Here is a 23,049-nt window from a genome sequence, read left to right on the forward strand (position 1 = left end):
TCAAACTCACCGCACGTGCTACGAAATGGTGGGGAGTTCGGTGGTTTGTCGCATGGGGGAGCCAAAACACAATAAAGCACATTTTAGTGGGGTATAAAAATATGTACAGTATACTGTATACGTGGATATACTGTATATATTTTTGGAAGCAACCCCAGAAAACTTTTGACAATGAACTGCTTCACACTGACATTTGTTTTGAATATTTTCCCATAAGCAGAAACCCGTACAGTGAGCTAAAAAGAGGAGACGAGCCAGTTCGCTGGATGATTTTGAGGTGGGATGGTGGAATATCCCTCTTGCTGTATTCTCCCTTCTTATGAAACATTATGAGAGAAGATTGGTGTTTTTTTAAGGTTCTGTTTGATGTGAGCGCATTTGCCAGGTCCTACTGCAATTGACAATGTCAGTTAAAAAGGTTTAAGACACTACAACGTCGCTTTAGTTATAGCTTCCATTGGCTACGACTGTTGCTACAAAAGTAATAAGGATCATAACTTTCTTCCTCTTGGTCAAAAAGCGTGTTGGAGATGAGTGGGTTAGGCAGGAAACACATCCGCCTATTCATCAACATTCAACAACAAGGACAAACCGTACGAATGCAACAGTTATACCTTTATTGTGAATGCGCGAAACGGAAATGCAAATTCCAACGTAAACCGACTTGACGCTAGCTCTCCAAGTTGAGTGTGCGGTCAGCTAGCTGAAGAAGAAGGAGAAGAAGAGGAAGAAAAAGAGGAAGGCGCGGGGCCGTGCCTTGGTGTGCCATTTCCGCGGTGACGTTCAATGAAGGCGCGACGACACTTTCATGACTATGCTCGTCACCGGCGTGCTGCTCTCCTTCAAGCCGTTTCAGACAAACAGCACCAAAGCGGAGGAGAACCTTCGCGCAACGGTCAACTCCTCCACCTCCGCCGCCTCCGCTCCCCTCGCCTCGGGCTTCTCCCTCTCCCCATGACCGAGACGACCCAAGATGCCCGGGAATGGAAGTTGGAATTGACAGCACCGCCGCAGTTTAAATGACATTCGCCCGCTTTGTAGCTTCACCGCGGCATCAATAACACCGTAGTAACACCCGCTCTCCTCCTACACAGAAAAAAAATGTCCTTTTTCAATTTTCGAAAGATCTTCAAGCTAGGGCCCGACAGGAAGAAGAAGCAGTACGAGCACGTCCACCGAGACGTCAACCCCGAGGAGATTTGGGACATAATCGGGGAGCTCGGCGATGGAGCCTTCGGAAAAGTCTACAAGGTATTTTTTTTGTTCGTACACCTTTACGACACGTTATTAGGTAACCGTCCTCCATGGCGACCCCATTGTGGGTCTGTTCTGTCGCACGCTTGTCAAGTGAGAACACGTGAAAATGACAGCAGCCATGATGACGTCCCCCACTGAGTAGTCAAAAAAATTGTCCTCGAGTAAGAGTAACGTGACTTAAGAATTGTAATACTCGAGTATCAACATTAAAACGTAGTCCTCCAAATTATTCCTTAAATACACAGTGGAAAATAAGCATTTGGTGGCATTTTTGTGCCAAGGAAACAATCTAGAAGTGACTCAGGAGCTTCATTTAGACCAGGGGTCACCAACTCTGGTCCTCGGGGGCCCCTATCCTCCATCCTTTATGTTTCCGTCTTCAACACACCGATTCAAAAGATCACGATTATTATGAGGCTTGTCCAGAGCTTGCTGATGAGCTAATCATTTGAAGCAGATGTGTTGGGAGGAGGGAACATACAAAATATGCAAGAATAGGGGCCCTTGAGGACCAGGGTTGGTGACCCACCACGCCAGTGTGTTGCAAAACACAAACAGAAAGTCATTCACACTCATGTTCAGTGTTTCTCAATGGGGCTGTCGTGATCAAATATTTTAAAACAGATTGTTCAAATGATTGTTATTATTATCGAATCATTGAGTGATACTAATTTATTACTAAGCAACAAAGCGTGGAGTGCAATCATTGTTCACTCTGGTCAGTGTGCTCAAGTTGCACACTGTAATATTTGTGACGTTGAATGCGTGTGCCTGAAAAAGGTGGTGGCCCGGTGAGTGACGTGGGAGTCGGCAAATGAGAGTTGAGAGTGACTTGTCAAATCGGGTTAGTGTGTCGGGCAAGTCCCTGGCCATCAGTTGTGGTCATGCACATGTTATTATGATTCCAGTTTGTTCAATAAAGTGATTGAAGTGCACTGGCGAGTGTGCTGTTGTGTTACATGAATGACCGTAAAATGCTGTGAACTTGCAACTGTGTATAATCCTTTTTGGAAAAAAAGAAAAGTATTATTGTCGGGATTTTAACTTTTTCGTGTAATCGAATGAATCTAGTTATTCCAATTAATAGTTTCAGAGCTACAATGAAACCGTGTTCCCCACATGGAAGTTAGCGAGTTAACCACTGTAGCATCAGTGAAAAGGCAATTTATCATTCGTCTCTTATTATTTATTGCGTTATTGTAGTCTGATGTCGAGGGCTTTCTCCCTTGCGGCCCTTTCGGCGTCAACGCAGGAGTTCCTTCCTGCAACTGTCGTGATTAAATAATACAGCTAATTGTCCATGGATGTCTATTTGCCAGTTTGCAGTTCCTTATTAGCTGAGTAAATGGCTGCGATGAAAGCCAGGAGTCTGTCATGGGGCTCTATCCAAACTGAAGTTGATCTATTTGTACCTGGAGACACTCGGGACCAAATATAGATGCAGTGAAGTATTGTCGGGATAGGAATAATAGGAACAATAATGGCAATATAACAATGCAATACTAAATGATACACTGAAAAACTTTCAATCTATAATATCTCAGGAACTTATTTTCTGCGTTAAACAACAGGCATTTTCATCGTTTGCCGTTTTGTAATGAATTGTTGACGTTATTCTTTCATATTGGCAACTTCATTAAAGAATCTAATAAACCCCGAACCGAATGCCAAAGTTTTCCCCAAGACCTCAATTCTCATGCATCACGCATGAAGGGCTTTGAATTTGACATGCAGCCCACGTCACGGACAGCACATGTCGTTCACATTGGTGCGATTCACTTTGTATGAAATATGAGAGACAAAAATTGACACTGACGTCAGGCCGTGCTGACGGAAAGGGAACGGGATGGGGCGTGTGTCAGGTTGGCACTCTGTAAACATAGGATCAGTTGTTCCAATTCGAACACTCCCTCCCTCCTCGTTTTTTCCTTTTACTCTTCGATGTTGGGTATGAGTGCATCAGGACTCAAAGCCAGCCTTAAAACAACTCCCTTGCTACTGGTTTTCTACTCAATGAGTTGCAATTGGACATTTTCCCTAGACATGTACAAAAATCCCAGCCCAAATCCCAAATGTCACGCCTGATGGGAGGAAAAAAGCAGCGTGAGGAAGTGAGCCAAGTTCGTTGAGAGTAGGTCAGATAAGCTTTGCTGACAACAGTTTTGACGCGTTGACTCCGCGGGTCATTTCTGCTGCAGCAATTGCCACACCCATGGCTGGATTCACACTGTGTGGCCCAAGTGTCGCAATTCAGATTTTTTTTTTTTGTTGCACTCGAGCGGCACAATTCGCTTCAGGGGTCAAAGCAGCATAAAGGGATCCAAACTTGTGGAACGAGATAACCTTTGACGATCAGAATCAGGCTTTTTCCAAATGTGGATGAAAATTCGATAGAAAAATACGAGATTGACATCATTTTAATCTAAACTTCAGCAAACACAGAGCCCGTCAAATTACTGTCAGTCATGCAAATAATCATCTTGTTTCTTGAACGCGCCCTGTTTTTTTTCTCTTGGTTTCCGAAAACAAGTATTAAAAAAAAAAAAGACTCGATAGTACTTTATGCTGTTCGGGTGACAGCACAATATGCTTGCTACGTGAGAGGCATGTCCATTGTTCAATTAAACACAATAAATGTGGAGCAAAAATGGAGGTTACCCTCATTTGAATCAATGGAGTGGGAGAGTCAGCCCAAGCTAACTCATTTCATTTACGTATTGGACATTTCATCACCGTATACACATCCATATCGAATATGTGTCTCTCGAAACGTGCTGGGAAATGGCCCAGATCAGATATAGGCATTAAATCGTAATTGGGCACTTGGGCTTGCAGTATAAATCCATCCCGTGTAATTAAGAAGTCTTTAGGACATCTCCTGATGGAGTTCGCTTGCAGCCTCGCTCAAGCACTAATGCAAACCATTGCACTATTTTCATGTGGCTTCTTTGTTGAGGATGTCTCGCCACGATAACCACCGCGTAGTAGCCTCGCTAGAAATAACTGCACGGGCGTCGTTTTGTGGGACTTTTCGTGTCACACCCATAACAAAACCGCATCGTTGCCCTCAGGCTCAGAACAAGCAGAACGGGACCCTCGCCGCCGCCAAAGTCATCGACACAAAGACGGAGGACGAACTGGAGGACTACATGGTTGAAATTGACATCCTGGCCTCCTGCGACCACCATCACATTGTCAAGCTATTGGACGCCTTCTACTACGAGGGGAAACTTTGGGTAGGTAACGCGTTTGTTTGTGTGTTTGTTTGTCGTTGACCCAAAGCCGAGGAGACGGAGGAAGCAGTCACATGCCAATTTAGCACAAACCACTATTTTCCTCTCTTTTGCATTGTAGTTGAATATTTCTCCTTTAAAACACTTTTTTTTTCACCTCTCCACTTTGACTCTACATTTAGTGGTGAAAAACATGTGACACCATTATGCTTTGCGTCTGCCTTGTAGTACCGTACTGCTATAGTTAACAACAAGCGCCCGAAGAGGAGGAAAAGGAAATCTGGAGCCACCAAGAGTGTGAGCAGAAGTCACAGAGAGTATCCCAAAAAAAAAAAAAATAGTCCCCGCCTTTCTTTTCCTGCACAGATAAGTCTGGCCGGGCAAAATGGGTGGGAGGTTCTGTTTCTGATCTTTGAAATCCTTTTAATGGCAGCGCTACTCAGTTTGGAAAAGCCTTCTTGTACCTCGTGATCATTATGACAACTTGAAGAGTTTCTGTTTGAATGGCGAAGGGCAAGTAGTTTATCATCACGCGTTCACCGCCATGTCGATTATTTAGGTGCGTGTTCAAGTGTCAATTTTGTGCTAACTTAATTATCCAACAGTTATATTATTTTAAAAAGGAGTACATCATACGGGAAAAACATGCATGCTGGGTGTTGAATATTGCAATCTTAAGCATATACCTAAAACGACATCTTATGATTTCTTGAAAGTAATGGATTTTTTTCCCAGCAGCAAAATAGGCAGGCTCCTTTTTTGAAAAATTGTTGCGCTTTTGTTTTTTTTTAGTTGCAGCTAAACCAGCTAGTTGCTTTTTTTCCTCTTTAATATAGTTAGTAGCGGAATCAAAAAGTTGCTCAGTATAGCTTCTCTGACTGCTAAGTTGGCAACATGCTTTTGTGAAGTAAGTGCTGTCGGTTCGCGACCATGTTGTTACTGAAAGCAGTGGGTGTCACCGGGAATGCAGTTTTAACTACAAATGCTGCTGCTGCAAAAAAAAAATAAAATGGTCACGATAAACTCAAATAAATCTATAATTCATCATGCACTCAGCCCTAATTAAGATTGTAAAAATATTGCTGAAATCATTGTGAGTACAGACTGTTAATGTTTGACAGAACGACCTTCCAGGAGCTCCTATTTTAAATTCAACTAATCGTGTTAGACGTGCAAACTTAACTAATATTTGTTGCATCGAGTGCTGAGTAGTGTCCCTGTGCCGTTTTTACAATACAATACAATACAATACATTCTGATTTATATAGCGCTTTCACAACAGCGGCAGCTGTAACAAAGCGCTTTACAAAACAGTTAACATAAAGTAAAATAATAAACACAACACACAACATAAAACACAAACAGTCGTGCAGTCCTAACCACTTTTCCGTCACACGCTTTGTTGTTTGAAGCGGTTTGAGATGAAAGAGGAGAGAATCAAAGTGTCCTTTAACCAGTGGATCAGAGACGTCATGCTCAAAATGAGCACACGTCGGCTACAAGCTAAGTTTCAAAGTCAACAAGAAGCTGTAGCATCCATTGACGAAAAAAGAGATTGGTTCACTTCTCCTGTCCCATGGAAATCCACTTCAATTCCAAGCGGCGACTCACGGTTCCAAATACGCATCGGTGCTCTTCGCCAACGCTCCTCTGTCCTCATCCGCAACTTCAGCGGCCATCCATCCAGCCGCACCGACGCCAACTGTCCAACAGCGCTGACATAGCCACTGAACAAATCGGGGTTGTGAAAAATGCTGCCCATTACTGGCGCAAAAAACACAAGCGCCCCAGGTCTGTCCAGCACCGACAGTCAATGGCGCCGACATTCGTCCCAATCAAAATCTGTGCTGGTACAGGCGTGCTGCCGAGAAGGCGCAACCACCAAGCACAGATACTGCTCCTTTGACGAATGTCGTGGCCAAAAAGCGCTGAAAACAGTCCATATCAGGTCCACACGATCAAACAACAAACAACATGTGACAAAACAAAAGACAAAAACAGCAAAAAAGAACAAAAAAGCAAGGCTCTTGAAGAGCACTTGCCGAAGGCTGCCTACTCGGGCGCCATCTTGGAAAAAAAAAAAAAAAAAAGTGTGTTTTTGTACACACTCAGCGAATCTCACGCTGTGCGGCACAGGCCGAGAGGCCCCTGGGTAAGTACGTCGTGGCGCTTGTTGTCATGTGACCCGTCTCTGGAGCACGGGCCACATCCCACCGCTGAGATAATGGAGCGCTTTTCGGACCTCGGAGAAAGTGCCCGTAAATAATTCAAAGCTACACTGCAGGTTGTCCCGATGGGCTCGGTCTTTAACCAGCTCGATGAATGTGTAGCCGCGTTTGCGTGCGCTGTTGTACGCGTTATTCTTACGCAATATGTCGGGGACGCAATGGTGAGTTGACGTTCATGCGGGATTTAACCGTTTAGCTGATGTTTACGCCTGTTAGGCTCGACGGGAAGTAGATTACAAGCAGAAGTCTCTTTATCGTGTCGAATGAGAACAAACACCTGCCTGTCTCGCTTTGTGTCCATCCCTGAATGGAGAGCAGTGTTTCGTAGTAGGTTGTATTGATTTTTATCCATCACCCGATACCACACACACACTTCAATAACGGACAGGCAAGAGCACAAAAGTCACACTGGCTGTTGGGTGCATTTCATCATGTGTACGGTACGAAATTTTAGTAGCATTGCTAGTAGGTGTTTTCTTTACCCTGATAGAAATAAGAATGTTCAGAGAAAGCAGGGTTGCTCTTATCGTTTCATCTTATCGTTTCATCATGAAACGGTTGCCTCTGACATTTTGAATTGCAAGAAAGAGGAAGTCGGCCATTTGTACTGGAGCCTCTTGCCCAAAGTTAACCGGGGCTCCGGCTCACCCTTGACAAAAAGTGCTCTTGGAATTCGATGAGGGATTTAACAAAGTCAGATGCGAGGCATTTCATTCGCAGCACACTTCCTCGCTACGCTCTGAGGAACGGTTGCATTCAAATAACTCCCCGTGTTAGAGATGATATAACGATTCTTCTAAAACGTCCGTTGATAATTCTTTCCAATTGATTGGCTCCTCGGGACAAAGTCTAATGGATGATGTCTTTCCTTTCAAAGGTCATTCTGTCCATTGCGTAATAAAGACCTCATTTCAAAAGGCATCGTTTTCAGCGTGTCCCACAAGACGTTTGATTGTTCTCCTCTGTGCAGATCCTGATTGAGTTCTGTGCGGGGGGCGCGGTGGACGCCATCATGCTAGGTAAGTCTGAAGTTCTGTTCCACTCTTTTTAGTCCATCCAGAATGCACCCTACCTCCCTCTGGTTAAAGAGGCCATTTCATGCCACCGCCTAATTAACGTAGCTCCGGTTTCAAGGAGTGGCGCTAATGCCAATAGTTTCACCCTCTCATTTTCACGCTTGAATAAAAGCATCTCTGCTCTGTGGGAATGAGTTTTTTTCCGAATGGAAAACAACCATGAATGCTCCTCTGCCGTCGATTGTGTCGCCACTCAAGACTGCACTAAACTTTTCCTCCCATACAAGCGAGTTTTGTTCCCTCCCGTTGCCGTGGGTTACCATCTCAGCTGATGTTGACTTACGCATTTGCCAAACTGCACGCCGTGACATAACCACAAAGTAATGTGGAAGAAAATGACTCACCGATGGCCATGCGCGTTCTTTGGCAGAGCTGGAGAGGCCGCTGACTGAGCCTCAGATCCGTGTGGTGTGCAAGCAGACCCTGGAGGCTTTGGTCTACCTGCACGAGAACAAGATCATCCACAGAGACCTGAAGGCTGGCAACATTCTCCTTTCCCTGGAGGGAGAAGTAAAACTTGGTAATCTGAAATTTCTTAAATTCAAATCATAAATCTGCTATCGTGCAGGTGGAATTGACACAGCAAGGTGGCAAAGGATGAACCATAGACAACTATTCATACTCTTACTCAAACCTATGGACAGTTTAGAGGCTTCTGTGAACCTAAAATGCATGTTTTGAGGGATGTGGGAGGAAGTCGGAGTTCAATAAGAAAACCCACGCAAGCACTGGAGAACGTGCAAGCTCCACACGGATTCGAACTCAGATCTCTTGACCGCGAGGCAGACCTGCGACACCCTTTCCACAGTGTGCCTCTACTCCACCGTAAATGTTCCTCGTGGTGGGTGTGCATGTGTCACCAAACGGGAAGGATTATTCATCCTGGAAAGGACGGCTCCTCTTCCCACAAAGCTCGAGTCTTAAGATGCCGCAGCGGAGAACAAAAGCAGATTAATTGTTGTCTTTCCCGCCTCGCGTCCCGGGTGGCCACTTAGTAGCCTCCTACCGAGCCACTTAAAGGTTTGAGGGGATAATTAGTTAAGTCAATTTTGGGACTCCCCGTCAACGCCGCTGCACCCAGCTGAGCCTTGCGATTTTGACAGACGCACGCTGCAAAGCGCTTGTGTTTACACAAGCGGATTGACTCATTCATGCGCCGCTTTATCTTTCCTCAAAAAGAATAAGTCGCAGCCACTGATATTTACATTCAAAAAGGTGGCAATAATTAGGGATGTAAGACTTAGATATTTCCAAGCAGACACTCATGTGAATGAGCGTGGAGTCGGCATTGACTAGTCGCCTGTTGTCAGATATTTTGTCAGCTCAGCATTATAATTTTAAACAATAACAGGAGGAGTGGAGGCTTTGTTATTATATGCCTCTAGCAGGTCAAAAACGTGATTCGAGAATAGTTGACCTCACGCTCTCAACATTGGAGTAGTAACGTCGACTAGTCGACCATTCTGTTCTGTGCAATTCCTACAGCGCATCAGATTGTTTGCATAATATTCCGAATGTTTTCATGTTTTTCCTATTGCACCCTTCCTGCATGAGTCACGCGGTGGCAAATGGAGTCTGGCAAGCAATAATTATCAAGCAGTCTCAAGGGGTTTAATGATATACGTTTGCTTCTTCGCAATGCACGCGAGGCGAGGAAAACTGTAGTATCAAGTGACGAATGAAGCTTTGAGCATCCCTTCTCGATGATTAACGGCCGCTGTGTTAGGGATTTCCAAAACATGTCACTTGAGTCACCGATGAACTCAAAAGCTTCGACATTGCGGTGTGGCTGAGTGAATGGAGAAAAGATTCATGAATTCATTTCCTCCTTTTCAGCGGATTTTGGAGTTTCTGCTAAAAATACAAAGACGTTACAGAGAAGAGATTCTTTCATCGGAACGCCGTACTGGTGAGTCACTCAGCCCAAATACAAAAAGGGTATTCGCCCCTTTCTGTCTGATCATTGTTGAAGCGGCTTGACGGCATCAACTTGCTATCGCTAAAGTTGTTGGAAAATAAAGGCTGAAGGAATACCGTGAGTAAACGTCAGTGTTGGATGACATTGCTTTTAAATACAGGCTGGTGTTAAATTCCCAGACACGTGCCAAGTCATTTTCCCTATAAAAAGAATTTCCGTATCATCATACCATGCTCCTGAATCTTTTTTATTTGGTTAGAACTACAGTTTTGCCCATTAATAGAGCAATAATCCGGTTTCATATTATTGATTAGCGTAATTCGAATTGCCACTCATTTGTCACTGTGCAGGATGGCGCCAGAAGTGGTGATGTGCGAGACGTCCAAGGACCGCCCGTACGACTACAAGGCGGACATCTGGTCCCTCGGGGTGACCCTGATCGAGCTGGCGCAGATCGAGCCGCCCAATCATGAGATGAATCCCATGAGAGTGCTGCTGAAAATAGCCAAGTCCGAGCCACCCACCCTCATGCAACCCTCCCGCTGGTGAGATGACGTGCCGGTGTTGACAGATCGCGTGTCTGTGTCACGGGGGGGAGCCCCGGTACAGTGAACCCAGTGGCTTTCCAGACCCAGCCATGATGGGTGAAAATCTGATATTGAGAAATTATATATCTATAAAAATAAAGTAACCCCCACACATAATAGACTTATAAAGGTAGTCCCTGTTATCGTATAACATCACTCTTAGGAAACAAAAATGGAAGACTTGCTCACATTTTTTTCCAAATAAGAGGTCTAACATGCTTGCTTCTATTTGTCGCTGAGTTTTTTTTAGGGGGGAGTAATTTATTTTTTAAATGTTTTCCTTTTTTTCCAGTTTCTCTTTTTTATAATATTTTTCTGTCTTTTGCATTTTTTTTGGTATATTTTTTAGTTTTGTGGAATATTTTTTGGTATTCTGAATATTTTGGGGGGGAAATTTGATGGAATGGAATAAATTAGTCAGAAAAATAGGGGAAAATATTAAGGGAACAAAATAAAAAAATAATTAAAAAAATTAAAAATATTCCACCCAGTACACACAAAAAAAAACAACAAAAAAAATCTGAAAAAAGGAAAAAAATAACTAAAAAGCAAAACTTTTTCTAACGTCCTCCCCAACTGTATTGCAGGACACCAGAATTCAACGACTTCCTCCGCAGAGCGCTTGACAAGAATGTGGACAACCGATGGGGGCCGCTGCAGCTTCTACAAGTGAGCCGCCCTTCTTGGGTCATGGCTTTGAGCATGCCGTTATCCCTGTCCTTCTATTTAGCTGATAGCGGTGGGCGGATCTGCTCACGGGTCAGCTAAACGGCTTTGTAATTACATTCCTTGTGTCTCTGCCTCCCATCCTGGCAGCATCCATTTGTCGCCACTGTTGTAGACAGCAAACCTCTGCGAGAGCTCATCGCAGAAGCCAAAGCTGAAGTCACAGAGGAGATCGAAGACAGCAAAGAAGAGGAAGAGGAGGAAGAACCTGAGACGCCCGTGGTACTAACTACCGGTTTGCATGACTCGACAGCAAAAGATTTTAATGTTTTGTGTGTTTTTTCTATTAAATTCAGGCCGCTCCTGGACACAAGCGAGCACGGTCTGACGCGAGTATGGCAAGCTCAGAGGAAGACAAAGTTCCACCGACACCATCCGCACTGCAATCCGTCACTGAAAAGACGGAAGCTGAGCCGGCTCAGGACGGGTCCAGTGATATGCTCTCCGATGAAGGTCTTGGAACAAGCGAGCCCGACAAGACGGAGGAGGAGAAACTTAACGAGGTGCCTGAGGGCGCTAATGAAGACACGGCTTCCGGGCTGATGGAAGAGTCCGTCCCACCGGAGCCGCCGGAGCCCGAGGGCCAAGCTGATGAGATTCCTGCTGAGCCAACTGCTTTGGAGGAACACGTTCTAGATGAAGCAAAGACAGCGGAAGGAGCGGAAACGCGGGAAGGAAAAATAAACGAGTCTCCACACGTAATAGAAATTGAAAAAGAGCCCGAAGAAGAGGTGACCAAAGAAGATGAGTCAAATCAGCAGATTGTGAGATCTGCAGAATCAGACGAGGCACTTGAGGATGCGCGTGCCAAACCGGAGTCCGTATCGGAGCTGCAGGTCGAACAAGTGAGCAAGCCGGATGACATGCTTCAGCACCAACTGGCCGATATGGCTCACGACACCGATGTTATGATTGAAGATGGAGGTGAAGTAGCGGCACACATAGTGGGAGACGCCGAAACTCAAATGCGTACGGATGAGTCTGTTCTAAAAAAGCCAGAGGAGAAAATTTCTGAGTTCCCAGATCAAGACTTGGAGATCATCGACAAGATCAGACCTTCAAATGGAATCTGCGATGACGCGATCAACACATCTGAACAGGCAGGGCTCCCGAGCAAGGATGACAAAGAAGCAACGTTGGCAGAAGAGATCACAAGCCCTCGTGAACCCGACTCAGAGGTCAAGACGGAGCAAGAAAGTCCGTCCGGGAGGCGGCAGGATACGGAGAAGGACTCTGACTCCGGAAGCAGCTCGGCCGCCGAAGGTAGCAGCATGGACCTCAATCTGTCCATCTCCAGCTTTTTATCCAAAAGCAGAGAAGGCGGCTCAGTGTCTGTACAGGTAGCTTTATCTTCTTTTTTTGTACATCACTTGTCAATTATAAGCACTTAATAATCATCCATCCATTTTTTATACTGCTTATCCTGTTCAGAATCAGGGGGAACCTGGAGGCTATTTACAGCTGATTTAGGGCGAGAATAGAGCCAATCACAAAAGACTCACTCACATATACTGTACACCTATTGGCCGGGAGTCTTCAGTTAACACAAATATACTGTATATTTTGGATCATGCAATTAAGTCAGATTACCCCCAGGAAACCAGTGCAAGCACAGGGAGAACAGGGAGAGAAAAAAAATTCAACACAGAAATAATAAAGAGCACCGACCAGAGATTCAAACTCAAAACTTCCTCCTTCTGCGAGGCAGCACCGTGCTGCTACTTAACAGCGTGAAAATCTTTTTTTTTTTACTTCACAGGAGTCCAAACGGCAGAAGAAGACACTGAAAAAGACGCGCAAGTTCATGGTGGACGGCGTGGAGGTCAGCGTGACCACATCGAAGATCGTGACAGACGACGACGCCAAGAATGAGGAGATGAGGTTCCTCAGGTATGTGCCCGACACTAATCCCCGCCGCTCGACTGACGGTCCTAAATAAGAAACGCGACCTATTTAGCATGCATGCCTTGAAATAGTTCACGTACTCCAGATGGGTTTATGCAACACTTTTTTTTAACTACATACACCATGACAGGGATGACCGCCCCTTAAAAATTGCATCTGGTCGCACAGCGCGAGTGCCTCCGACCGGTACAAACGGCAAACGCGCTCCAGCTCTGTCACACAGAAGACTTCCTGAACAAATTAAATAAATGAATAACCAAGTCGGGATGTGTACTTTGGCAAATTAATGGCCGTCTAACCAAATGAGCTATTTGCTTTATAAATGGCCTCTTCCAATTCAGATCGCTCAAAGTTGTTTAGCCGTCAGCAATTTTTTTTTTTTTTTTACTGATGTTTTAAGTTGTCGGCCGCTGCTCGTCGTACCAAAAGTTAGCGTCGAGCCAAGCATGATGACACCAGTACGTTTTCGAGAGTCGACTTTGCGGCCCTGTGACAACATGTCCGCATGCTGCGGTTTCCCCAGGCGGCAGGAGCTGCGAGAGCTGCGACTGCTGCAGAAGGAGGAGCAGAGAGCTCAGCAGGAGCTCGGCAACAAGCTGCAGCAGCAGAGAGAGCAGATTTTGCGGCGTTTTGAACAGGAAACGACGGTGAGTCACTTCCGCCGCAACCGTTTGTCCCCCCGCGCCCGCCTCCCGCAACGCGACCAACCTCTGCCAAGTGAGATGCTTTGTTTCATAGTTGAGCTTCATCAAATGGAGGGACCGACATGAAAAGTTTTGCCACACTGCTTTTAAATTCAAATGCACTGTTTAAGTCATCGATCTAAAATTCTTTACTGTCATACAAATGGAAAAAAAAAAAAGTTAACCAACATTGAAAACATCGACCATAAATGTTGCAAAGACTAAGCCACCTCCCATCAATGCCCCCGACTTTACATTGTGCAGTCCATTTTGTTGCATTATTTTCAATTCACCGTTGACTTTTGGTGCAGAGCACTTCCGGAGCTGCACTTGCGGCTATGTCGCAAGAAGTTCCATATCCGGTTCTGTGGTTGTCGTCGTCAACCCGCAAAAGAAAAAGCCGTGGAGAAATATGCCCAGTATTTACACTAGAGAAAAACTTTCCTTCTTTCAATTGTGCGGTGCTATTTATAAATGTTCTTTTTTTTTTAATGGGGAGCTGGAATGGCAATTGAGTTCAATGAACTGAATTGGTATATCATCGGTGTTGGGCCCTTAGATATATACGAATATGGTTGATTTAATATTTGTTCACAAATTGATACTGTTGGTCTGTCCTGATGTTGGCTACTATTTTTACACATAATTAACCCGTTTAAAGTGAACAAATCTATTAATACGCTTGAACTGATTCAGAAGTGAAATTCCGTCTCCTCCCTCACTGCGGGGGCCGTGCTGCATCACGCAGGCTCAAGATTGCAAGTCTGGATGTGTGTGTGGGGGGGGGGGGGGGGGGTGAAATGAGTGATGAAATATAATGTTGGGGTGGCATGTTGTTTGTGTGCAGCGATTTAATATATCAATATAAGGTGCCGTGTATTTTACCAACTTTGAGTGCTTGGTAAATTGTAAGGGTTTTTTTTTTCCTCAGCAACAATATGAGTAAAAGCAGGGGTGCCCAAACTTTTTGGATCGAAGATCTACTTTTTGATCAACTAACCTCACGGGATCTACCCTTACCGGCGCACGCACGCACACATACACACAAATTAAAGATTTACCTGCTTTTCAGCCTTTCCAGCATCTCCTATTTTTTTGTTGTTCTACTTCTTCCTTTCATAACTTTGCTGCTGTGAATCTGGAATTTCTCCATTGCGAGACTAATAAAGGTTTTCTTAATCTTAGTTTCATTTATTTATTTATTTTAGTGAAAATGAGACTGATTAGTGTGCAGTGTATATCAACACAAAAAATATATTACTAACATGTACAAAGACACACAAATGGTTGTTTGTTTTTTTTTCTTCTCGACACTCCTCGGATCTACTTGGGACCTGTCTTAGATCTACCGGTAGATCAGGATCTACCTAATGGGCAGCCCTGAGTAAAAGTCATGGGGTTGCTAGCTCGGTCACGGAAAGAATAGTCCAAGTACCACGTGGTATCTATTCACAATAACAACTGGTCCTCGCAATACTGTGTGACTCATTGCATCTCGATCCGCCCGTATTCAGGCGAAGAAGCGCCAATATGACCAGGAAGTGGAGGGCCTGGAGAAGAAGCAGAAGCAGACCATCGAGCGCCTGGAGCAGGATCACACCAGCCGGCTGCGCGATGAAGCCAAACGCATTAAAGGGGATCAGGACAAAGAGCTGTCCAAGTTCCAGAACATGTTAAAGAACAAGAAGAAAGAGGTACGCCACGCCACGCCACGCCACACGCAAGCCTTGCTTGGCTGCGGTTGCTGGCCGACTTCGTGCATGTCGTGAATGCGAGCCTTGGAATGATGCATGGCGGCTTCTTAGCTTGGGCCGAGTCATTTCGAGCCTCTGGGAGCGGTGCGGCATGGCCGGTGCATGTTGCTGTACAGCTGTTAGCCGCGGCATGTTTTTCTATCCATTATTCAACCCCCCCCCCCGACCCCCCTCCCAAGAGCAGTTGAAAGAGCCCAATCCAGGTGAGACGTGCACGACATCTTCATCCTCCTCCTCGTCATCATCATCAGCGCACTCTGACTTTCGGCTGTTTTATTACAGCATTGTGCTTTGTGTTGCCATGGTGATGGTGCCATTTGCCGTGGCTTTGTTGCGGGTGTTTGCTTCCGCTTGCCGCAGCAATATTGCACTGTAGACTATTATGCCTTATCAACAGTGTTTTTTTTTGTTTTGTGTAATCTTGAACTGTACTATATTGACCTAATCATGTTTTTGGAATGAGTGTGTGAGGTGGCTTTGGTCATGGGATGTGTGATTTTGATTTGGTGGCACTTTTTTCCTCTTTGGGGGTGGGGGTGATCACACGGGAATAAGAAGCAACTGAGACGGCGGGCTCATCTCGAATCGATTCTTTTCATTTTCAGTCAGCGTTTGTGAGCTTCTGTGTGATGATTCCAGCTTAGTGGCTTGGCTTTTTTGTTTTCATTGGATACGACGCAATAACACTTATGGCTGACACCGGCAATTGTAGAGTAACCAATCTCGACGGGTGAGGTGAAATGCGGTGGCGGGATGTTGTCGCTTATCCTTTGCATGTCTTCTACTCTTGAGGGACAACCCTCTTAGAAGTTCTTTTTTTTTTCCGTCCGTCAACTTGAAATCAACAAGCGGTTTCTGGACAAGTGCAATACTTTCTAGGCCATGGAGGAAGTTGGGCAGTCACCTAAACATATGCGAAAAGAGCTCATGAAGCGCTTAAAGGAGGACCTCACGCTTCTTAAGACGGCCGAGGTAAAATCCGATGTCTTCTCTCCCCAACATCTTTCCCCTTCTTCTCCCGACTCAATCTCGACTTGAAAGTCTACAGTCAATCCCACCACGCTGCTGGAATTCTTTTTCTTGAATCGAAATGACTTTGTGAGGCCGCTTGAGCCACTTAGACGGACGTGGGTCAGTTATTAAGTTGAATATGTCAGCACTACAACGAAAAAAGTTGTGTGGTTTGCAAAGTCCATTCGTAACACTTTGAGTCATGCAGTTGCAAGAACAAAAAAATTAAAAATTCACGCTTCGAAGGCATGTATCGTACATTTAATTGTTAACTCGTTAAAAAAAAAAAGGGCGGGGGCCCAACGTGTACTCACCCTTAACTTTGATCGCCGTAAGTTGCTTTTCAGTTGGCTGGTTATCATTGCACGTTTCCTCTCGTCATCACTGGTAGCTTATTTATCTGGTCATGACATTCATTCATTCATTCATCTTCCGTACCGCTTGATCCTCACTAGGGTCGCGGGGGGGGTGCTGGAGCAGTAGGCGGGGGACACCCTGAATCGGTTGCCAGCCAATCGCAGGGCACACATAGACGAACAACCATCCGCACTCACACTCACACCTAGGGACAATTTAGAGTGTTCAATCAGCCTGCCATGCATATTTTTGGAATGTGGGAGGAAACCGGAGCACCCGGAGAAAACCCACGCAGGCCCGGGGAGAACATGCAAACTCCACACAGGGAGGCCGGAGGTGGAATCGAACCCGGTACCTCTGCACTGTGAAGCCGACATGCTAACCACTGGACTACGGGGCCGCCCCTGGTCATGACAACAAAAACAAAATGTCACTCACATAGTTGATCCGTAAGATTTTGCACATCAGCAGTTTAGCCTGCGACTTGAGTCCTTTCCAAGAGCAGCGCCATGGTTTGATCCCATTTTACCCGATGCGGTCTTGCTGGTCATTGGGAAGCAATGAAGCGACTGACTTCTGCTAAGCTTTTCCTTCCTTCCTCCAAAAATTGATGAAGAAGTAACCCTCGGTTGACTAGAAGCATGGATCTGGTTAACAGAACTCTTCTTTTGTTGTTGTTTTTTTTTTTTTTTGCAAGCTGGATTGAAAAAGATGAAAAAGCATGACAAGACGAGCAGAGCATTAATAAATTATATGGACTAACATTTATTCACCGCTGCGCTGCGTGCTGCAAATGCAACGATATTCCCAAAATGGGGAGAGGGAGAGAGCCCCTTCAACAATGCGTGGACATGTGTGTGTGTGTGTGTGTGTGTGTGTGTGTGAGAGAGATTATCAGCCTGCTCCTTGTCGCTGACGAGGGCGAGTGTGCGCCGTGTGCTCTCCTCCGCAGGCAGTCGCCCAGGTTATGATACAGTCTTTTCAGTTGTCCTCATGCGCACTCTTCAATGCTCAGATGCAGGATGTAAGTCTCCCCACGCGCCCGAACCCCCCCCCCCTCCCCCCACCACTCTCTCCACTCTCTTTCCAGCCCATACTCAGATACGTGTAAAATGACAGCGCGGCTTTTTATCAAGTCAAGTCACGTGTAAGCATGGGCTCTGGTGTGTTTTGGAGTGACGTCATCGCTGTTTTATGTGTGTGTGTGTGTGTGTGTGTGTGTAGTGGTTTCTTCCTCTCCACCACCAGTGTGTCTGTTTTGGTCCCATTTGGATTGTATGCGGTATGGTCGTTTGGAGTTGTTGAGTTTTGGCAGTTGAAATAAAAAGAATCAACAAATAATCATTTTAGTAACCCATCTCAATCTAAATAATTGTGATTATTGGGGGGGGGGTTCTCTCTTTAACCTAGTACAGTTGGCAAGTGTAGCACCTCTTTGAGGAAATAAGGTAGCTTTCTTCTTCACGTGACGAGCAAATTAATTTTCAGGATCTTCAACAACATGCCTGAAAACTCTTGGGGGTGGTTTGTTTTTGTTGGCCATCCAAAAGTCAAGTTTCACTGCTTCATATAAAATTGAGTGGACATGGCTGTCAAAATAAGACAGACGATAAAATGTCAAGAACAGGAACTTGTCCATTTTGGTTTAAAACCGCCATTTGGGGGCTAATTCAAACCTATGAGGGACTTTGAGCTCTAAACAGAAGCTGGTACAGCCGACGGACAGATGGGAGATGCTAAATTGCAACGCTTTTTTTTTCCCTCGCCCCTACGTCAGAAAATCAGGCAAGCGCATTGTCTCTTAATGTTTAATCATTTTTAAGGATTTGCCTTGAAAGAGGGGTTGCGTGAGGACCCCATTCATCACCACTTGGAGTTCTAACTAGCACTTGCAGTAGGTGTCGTTAATATTAATTTTGAGACAGCATAAATGCTTTTTTAAAAAAGGAAATTATAGACAAGACCTTTCCCCTCAAAGACTGCACAAACGCGATTTTGAAAGCGATTGAGAAAACCGCAAAGAACTGATCTCTGGCTTTTGTTTGTTGAACGGAAAACAAAATGGACGCCGCGGCCTCACTGACACAGTCGAACTAAGTGATTGTTTCCCAGGTTAGTACAGCAAACACAATTAAAAATCCGTCAAGTAAAAATTTTTCAATGAGATCGCCTTACTTTCGCCAGCGTCAATTCTTTCCAAGTAACGAAACGAACAATCGTGAAGTCATGCGAGTGCAAACAAATGATGCATCAGGTTAACCTGTGAAATAATAATAATAATAATAATAATAATAATACATTTTATTTGTGGGCGCCTTTCTAGAAACTCAAGGACACCTTACAACAAGCAGTTAAAATCACGAGTACAATGAAATGTCATTGTCGATGTCGTCTTACATGAACTGAGCTTTTCTCTTTCCTCCATCGTGGCTCATGCGTGCTCTCTTTTGAGTGTGTCTCCTCTGCCGCTCCCACTCGACGATTTCTGTGGATATAATCCGACGCCATCATTCACCCGACAGCAAGACGTGCCTTTTTCTCTTTTCAACGCTCACCTGTCTCTCATGGCATCGTTAGGCGCTACTTTTTAACTCCCCCCCCCCTCTCTTGTTTTGGCATACGTTTGGTGATCCACTCAGGAGCAGGAGTTCCTCCAGAAGCAGCAGCAGGAGCTGGACGGGGAGCTGAAGAAGATCATCCAACAACATAAAGTGGAGATCGCCACCATCGAGAGGGATTGCCTCAACCACAAGCAGCAGCTGATGAGAGGTGTTGTGTGACGTCACTCCACTTGAGAAGATTTCTCTTTTTTCAGCTGTCTCGTCTTAAATTTGCAAGTCCATACTTGTACTTGGCACTGCTTCTTGTGCCAAAATGGGCCACTAAAATGAAGCGCGTGTGTCCACAGCACGGGAGGCGGCCATGTGGGAGCTGGAGGAGCGCCACCTGCAGGAGAAGCATCAGCAGCTCAAGCAGCAGCTCAAGGACCAGTATTTCCTCCAAAGGCACCAGCTGCTCAAGAGGCACGAGAAAGTAAGAACAATTGTTTGATTAATCGATAATGAATTGGTTTTTTTTTCCCAAATGGTTTCATTTAAACTTGTTTAAAAACAAAAATTTTAAATGACAGGGTAGAAAACGCACAATCGTAATGTCATTGTGATTCAGGTTCCGGTTTGGTCCGTAATGTGTCATCAAATCGACCAAAATGCTGACGGTTGTTTTTCTAAAGTAACAGCAGAAGTTTGCAAATGTTATTTTGAAGGGAAAAAAAATAAACACACCTCAAAAGGTTGTGGACATTGGATTCACTGTACACTTAGACTTTGTTTGTTGCCGTTTGCTCCATATGCTTGCAAATATTGTAGAAAATTAAATACCTGAGTTCTACAATAACAAAAGCTGCAATTTGTTTCCCCCCTTGCTGCAGGAGATGGAGCAAATGCAGCGCTACAACCAGCGGCTGGTGGAGGAGATGAAGAACAAGCAGAACCAAGAGAGGGTCCGCTTGCCCAAAATCCAGCGCAGCGACGGCAAAACGCGGATGGCCATGTTCAAGAAGAGCCTCCGCATCGCCGCCTCGGCCGTCATAACCCCCGACCAGGAGCGAGACCGCATTAAGCAGGTAGAAGTACCCCTGCCCCCCCCGAAGCATGACAACACACTGGATGCATTATAAAATTTGAAAATCTACCAAATTTTGGGGGTGAATTAAAATTGGGCAAGATACTACACTGATGCTCTACAAAATACAGCTAATATTACTGCAGTTTAGTTGCAGCGATCTTCTTCGTGTTTCATCATCCAAGCTACATCCATTATGATACGTGTGCATGTATTCTACCTCCCCCTGGTGGCCATCAACTGTAATACATGTTACAATTGCAGAATTTTACAAAATGACCAAGTCAGAATTCTTGTAGTTGGGTGAAAGTAGGCTGGCCTGATTACTATTTCCAAGATGCGTTGTGGGATACATCGAGGGCTCCCTAAACTCAATGCACATTCAAACCGCACTATGTACTGACTTGGGGGGGCGAGTCCCAGCATAGCCACTGCTAACCAGAGAAGTCATTCATCTTGTGTGCGGTCCAGTTTGCTTTTCAGGAAGAGAAGCGGCAGAAGAACGAGCGTCTCCACCAGCACCAGAAACATGAGAACCAGATGAGAGACCTTCAGCTGCAGTGCGACTCCAATATCAGAGAGCTGCAGCAGCTCCAGGTGAGGTGACCCGCATGCTTTCGTGCTGGGAGTGTCGTGGCTCACGTAGCTGACCTCCCCGCTCAGTCTGCCATTCAAAATGAACCTGCCGTTAAAGTAGGACGTATTCTCCATTGAGCTTGGCGTGGCTTCCGTTTTGTTTACAGAATGAGAAATGCCACCTCCTGATTGAGCACGAGACACAAAAGCTGAAGGAGCTGGATGATGAGCACAGTCAGGAGATCAAGGAGTGGCGAGAGAACCTCAGACCCAGGAAGAAGGTCTCATTTTACAATTGGGAAAACAGAGAGACCTTAGAAAAACAGTTCTACAGTTTCATTAAAACGTTTTTTTTTAAATAATCCTTAGCACATTTCTTAGTCACTCGAGCTGCCAAAAAATGGGAGTCAATCGTGCCAAATCATTTTGAGGAAACAAAAAAATGTACTTACTAAAAGCACAGTACTCCAAATAAGTATGGTCACTTCAAGCGGTTTTTGTCACTCATTGTGGAAGTTTATTGTAAAACTGACACGTAAAAGAATTAAGACAATGTATATTCCAACACCGAAACATTCAGCCAAACCGTAATATTTATCAATGAACAAAATCACGATAGCATTATGCTAATAATCAACCAGAATTAGCATGGGTGTTGCAGTGGTTCCAACTCTTTTAACACCAATTACTTCAACAACAGCAACACAGACGGAGTGTATTTATCGTCAAACAATAAAGAATTAAACAGCAATACATTTAAACATCAAAATGTTCAACGAACTTATTTTATGTAGTACTGTACATTCAAGCTGTGTATTTCACTCTCCAGTTGAAGTTGACTGTAAACCTGGCTAGAAAAGAGAAAAAAAGCACTATATTTAAACCAAACTGATTTTTTTTCTTTCTTCTAAATCGCTTTGACGGGAATTTTCAACCTAATTTTAAGCAGTGAAGCACGACACAATCGTGAATTGGGACTTACCCGTTGTCCGTTCTTCCTTTCCGATGCCTGACTCTCCTGTGCTGCCCCCTACAGGCGCTGGAGGAAGAGTTCACGCGGAAGCTGCAGGAGCAGGAGGTCTTCTTCAAGATGAGCGGCGAGTCGGAATGCCTTAACCCCACCGCTCAGAGCCGTGTGTCCAAATTTTACCCCATCCCGCACGTGCACAGCTCTGGATCGTAGCCGCCTGCTGAAAACGGCTATGATATTGCGCTAAATTAATTGGGAGCAAACTGTGTTGAGGTTGTTTTGTTTTTGGTTTCTTTCTTTAGCATGTTTTAGTTTGAAAAGATCATAAATGTTGCAAATGAGTGCCTCCTAATTTCTTTTTCAGTTGTTTTTTAAAAATGTTTATTATAGCCCCTCGCCTCCTCCCACCACTGTCTTGCTCATTATCACTGAACAAGTGCTTTCAATAAGTGGTTGCCCCCTGTGACGACTTTCCTACATTCATTTCAACAACGTGGGTGCTGACTACTTCCTGAAGCTCAGCTATAGAGTGAACGCTGTCAAATGCATATCAAAGGAATGTAAACTTGCTGTCAATTTTGCACATTTTTTTTGCCACATTATATGAAAGAATATCCAGTACGAATCATTGGAATTTTATTACATGCTTTTATTCTTTTATGACCACTGCGTTTCTGCTACACTGATGCTCTAATAACCCACTTAAAAAAAGTCCTGAAAACACATTAAATCCATACCGCTTCTAATTAACAATTATTTGTTGAGCTTATTTTTCGGGCTTTATATGAACTGAAATATGGAAAAAGGAAGCTGCAATTGATTTTTTTTTTTTTTATTTTGCTGAATGAAATTGCTGTAATAATCATCCGCTGTTCTTAAAATGGCCTAAACTTGATTAATTTATACCATGTCATTTCCGCACTGCTCGAGTTCTCATGCTAGTAACAAATGCAGGATTTTTATTTCGGTTGTTTTACACCAAACATAGATATTGATATATTTTTTACAAATTTTAACGCGCTGCATTTTAATTGTCTCCACCTCCCAAAAAAAAGTATATATGCAGTTCTATTGTCAGATCAAATGTATTGGAAATGTCAATGGACATATTTGTTGTAAATAAAAAGTATTCATGTTTGTTTTT

At 44.5% G+C, this 23,049-nt stretch overlaps 2 protein-coding genes across 6 annotated transcripts in view; one reads left to right on the top strand and one right to left on the bottom strand.

Moving 5' to 3' along the window:
* Positions 1-8,229, bottom strand: part of LOC127610112 (SH3 and PX domain-containing protein 2A-like) — a 51,911-nt gene extending 43,682 nt beyond the window's left edge. The window contains exon 1 of one of the 2 annotated variants that reach the window (XM_052079868.1): positions 8,139-8,229. Coding sequence is in view for 1 of the 2 variants with exons in the window: in XM_052079865.1 (XP_051935825.1) it covers positions 11-82 (72 nt within the window). In the remaining variant the exon portion in view is untranslated. Of the gene's footprint in view, positions 1-10; positions 154-8,138 lie in introns of those variants that run through there. The other variant, XM_052079865.1, reaches the window with a different exon arrangement.
* Positions 649-23,043, top strand: slka (STE20-like kinase a). Of its 4 annotated transcripts, XM_052079860.1 has the most exons (20): positions 649-1,251; positions 4,329-4,493; positions 7,689-7,737; positions 8,165-8,314; positions 9,631-9,703; positions 10,063-10,257; positions 10,887-10,968; positions 11,116-11,247; positions 11,322-12,365; positions 12,785-12,915; positions 13,454-13,577; positions 15,128-15,307; positions 16,247-16,339; positions 17,688-17,759; positions 19,375-19,504; positions 19,644-19,768; positions 20,166-20,360; positions 20,831-20,956; positions 21,103-21,216; positions 21,972-23,043. In XM_052079860.1, the coding sequence occupies exons 1-20, from the start codon at positions 1,102-1,104 to the stop codon at positions 22,116-22,118; spliced, it is 3,477 nt and encodes a 1,158-aa protein (XP_051935820.1). In that variant the 5' UTR covers positions 649-1,101; the 3' UTR covers positions 22,119-23,043. The 4 variants fall into 4 exon arrangements, with proteins under 4 accessions (XP_051935820.1, XP_051935821.1, XP_051935822.1 ...); XM_052079861.1 differs by lacking the exon at positions 17,688-17,759 and having other exon boundaries at positions 650-1,251; XM_052079862.1 differs by lacking the exon at positions 16,247-16,339 and having other exon boundaries at positions 650-1,251.
* The last annotated feature ends 6 nt before the right edge of the window (positions 23,044-23,049 follow it).

This window comes from Hippocampus zosterae, chromosome 11 (genome assembly GCF_025434085.1).
Source record: "Hippocampus zosterae strain Florida chromosome 11, ASM2543408v3, whole genome shotgun sequence".
Taxonomy (NCBI): Eukaryota; Metazoa; Chordata; class Actinopteri; order Syngnathiformes; family Syngnathidae; genus Hippocampus; species Hippocampus zosterae.

What these genes read in the sequence shown, in the direction of transcription:
- slka (XM_052079860.1), top strand. Translation starts at nt 1,102, where the DNA reads ATGTCCTTTTTCAATTTTCGAAAGATCTTCAAGCTAGGGCCCGACAGG. An exon ending in GGAGGGAGAAGTAAAACTTG is followed by an intron (nt 8,315 to 9,630) that starts GTAATCTGAAAT and finishes CCTCCTTTTCAG; the next exon opens with CGGATTTTGGAGTTTCTGCT. An exon ending in CGCTTCTTAAGACGGCCGAG is followed by an intron (nt 16,340 to 17,687) that starts GTAAAATCCGAT and finishes TCTCCTCCGCAG; the next exon opens with GCAGTCGCCCAGGTTATGAT.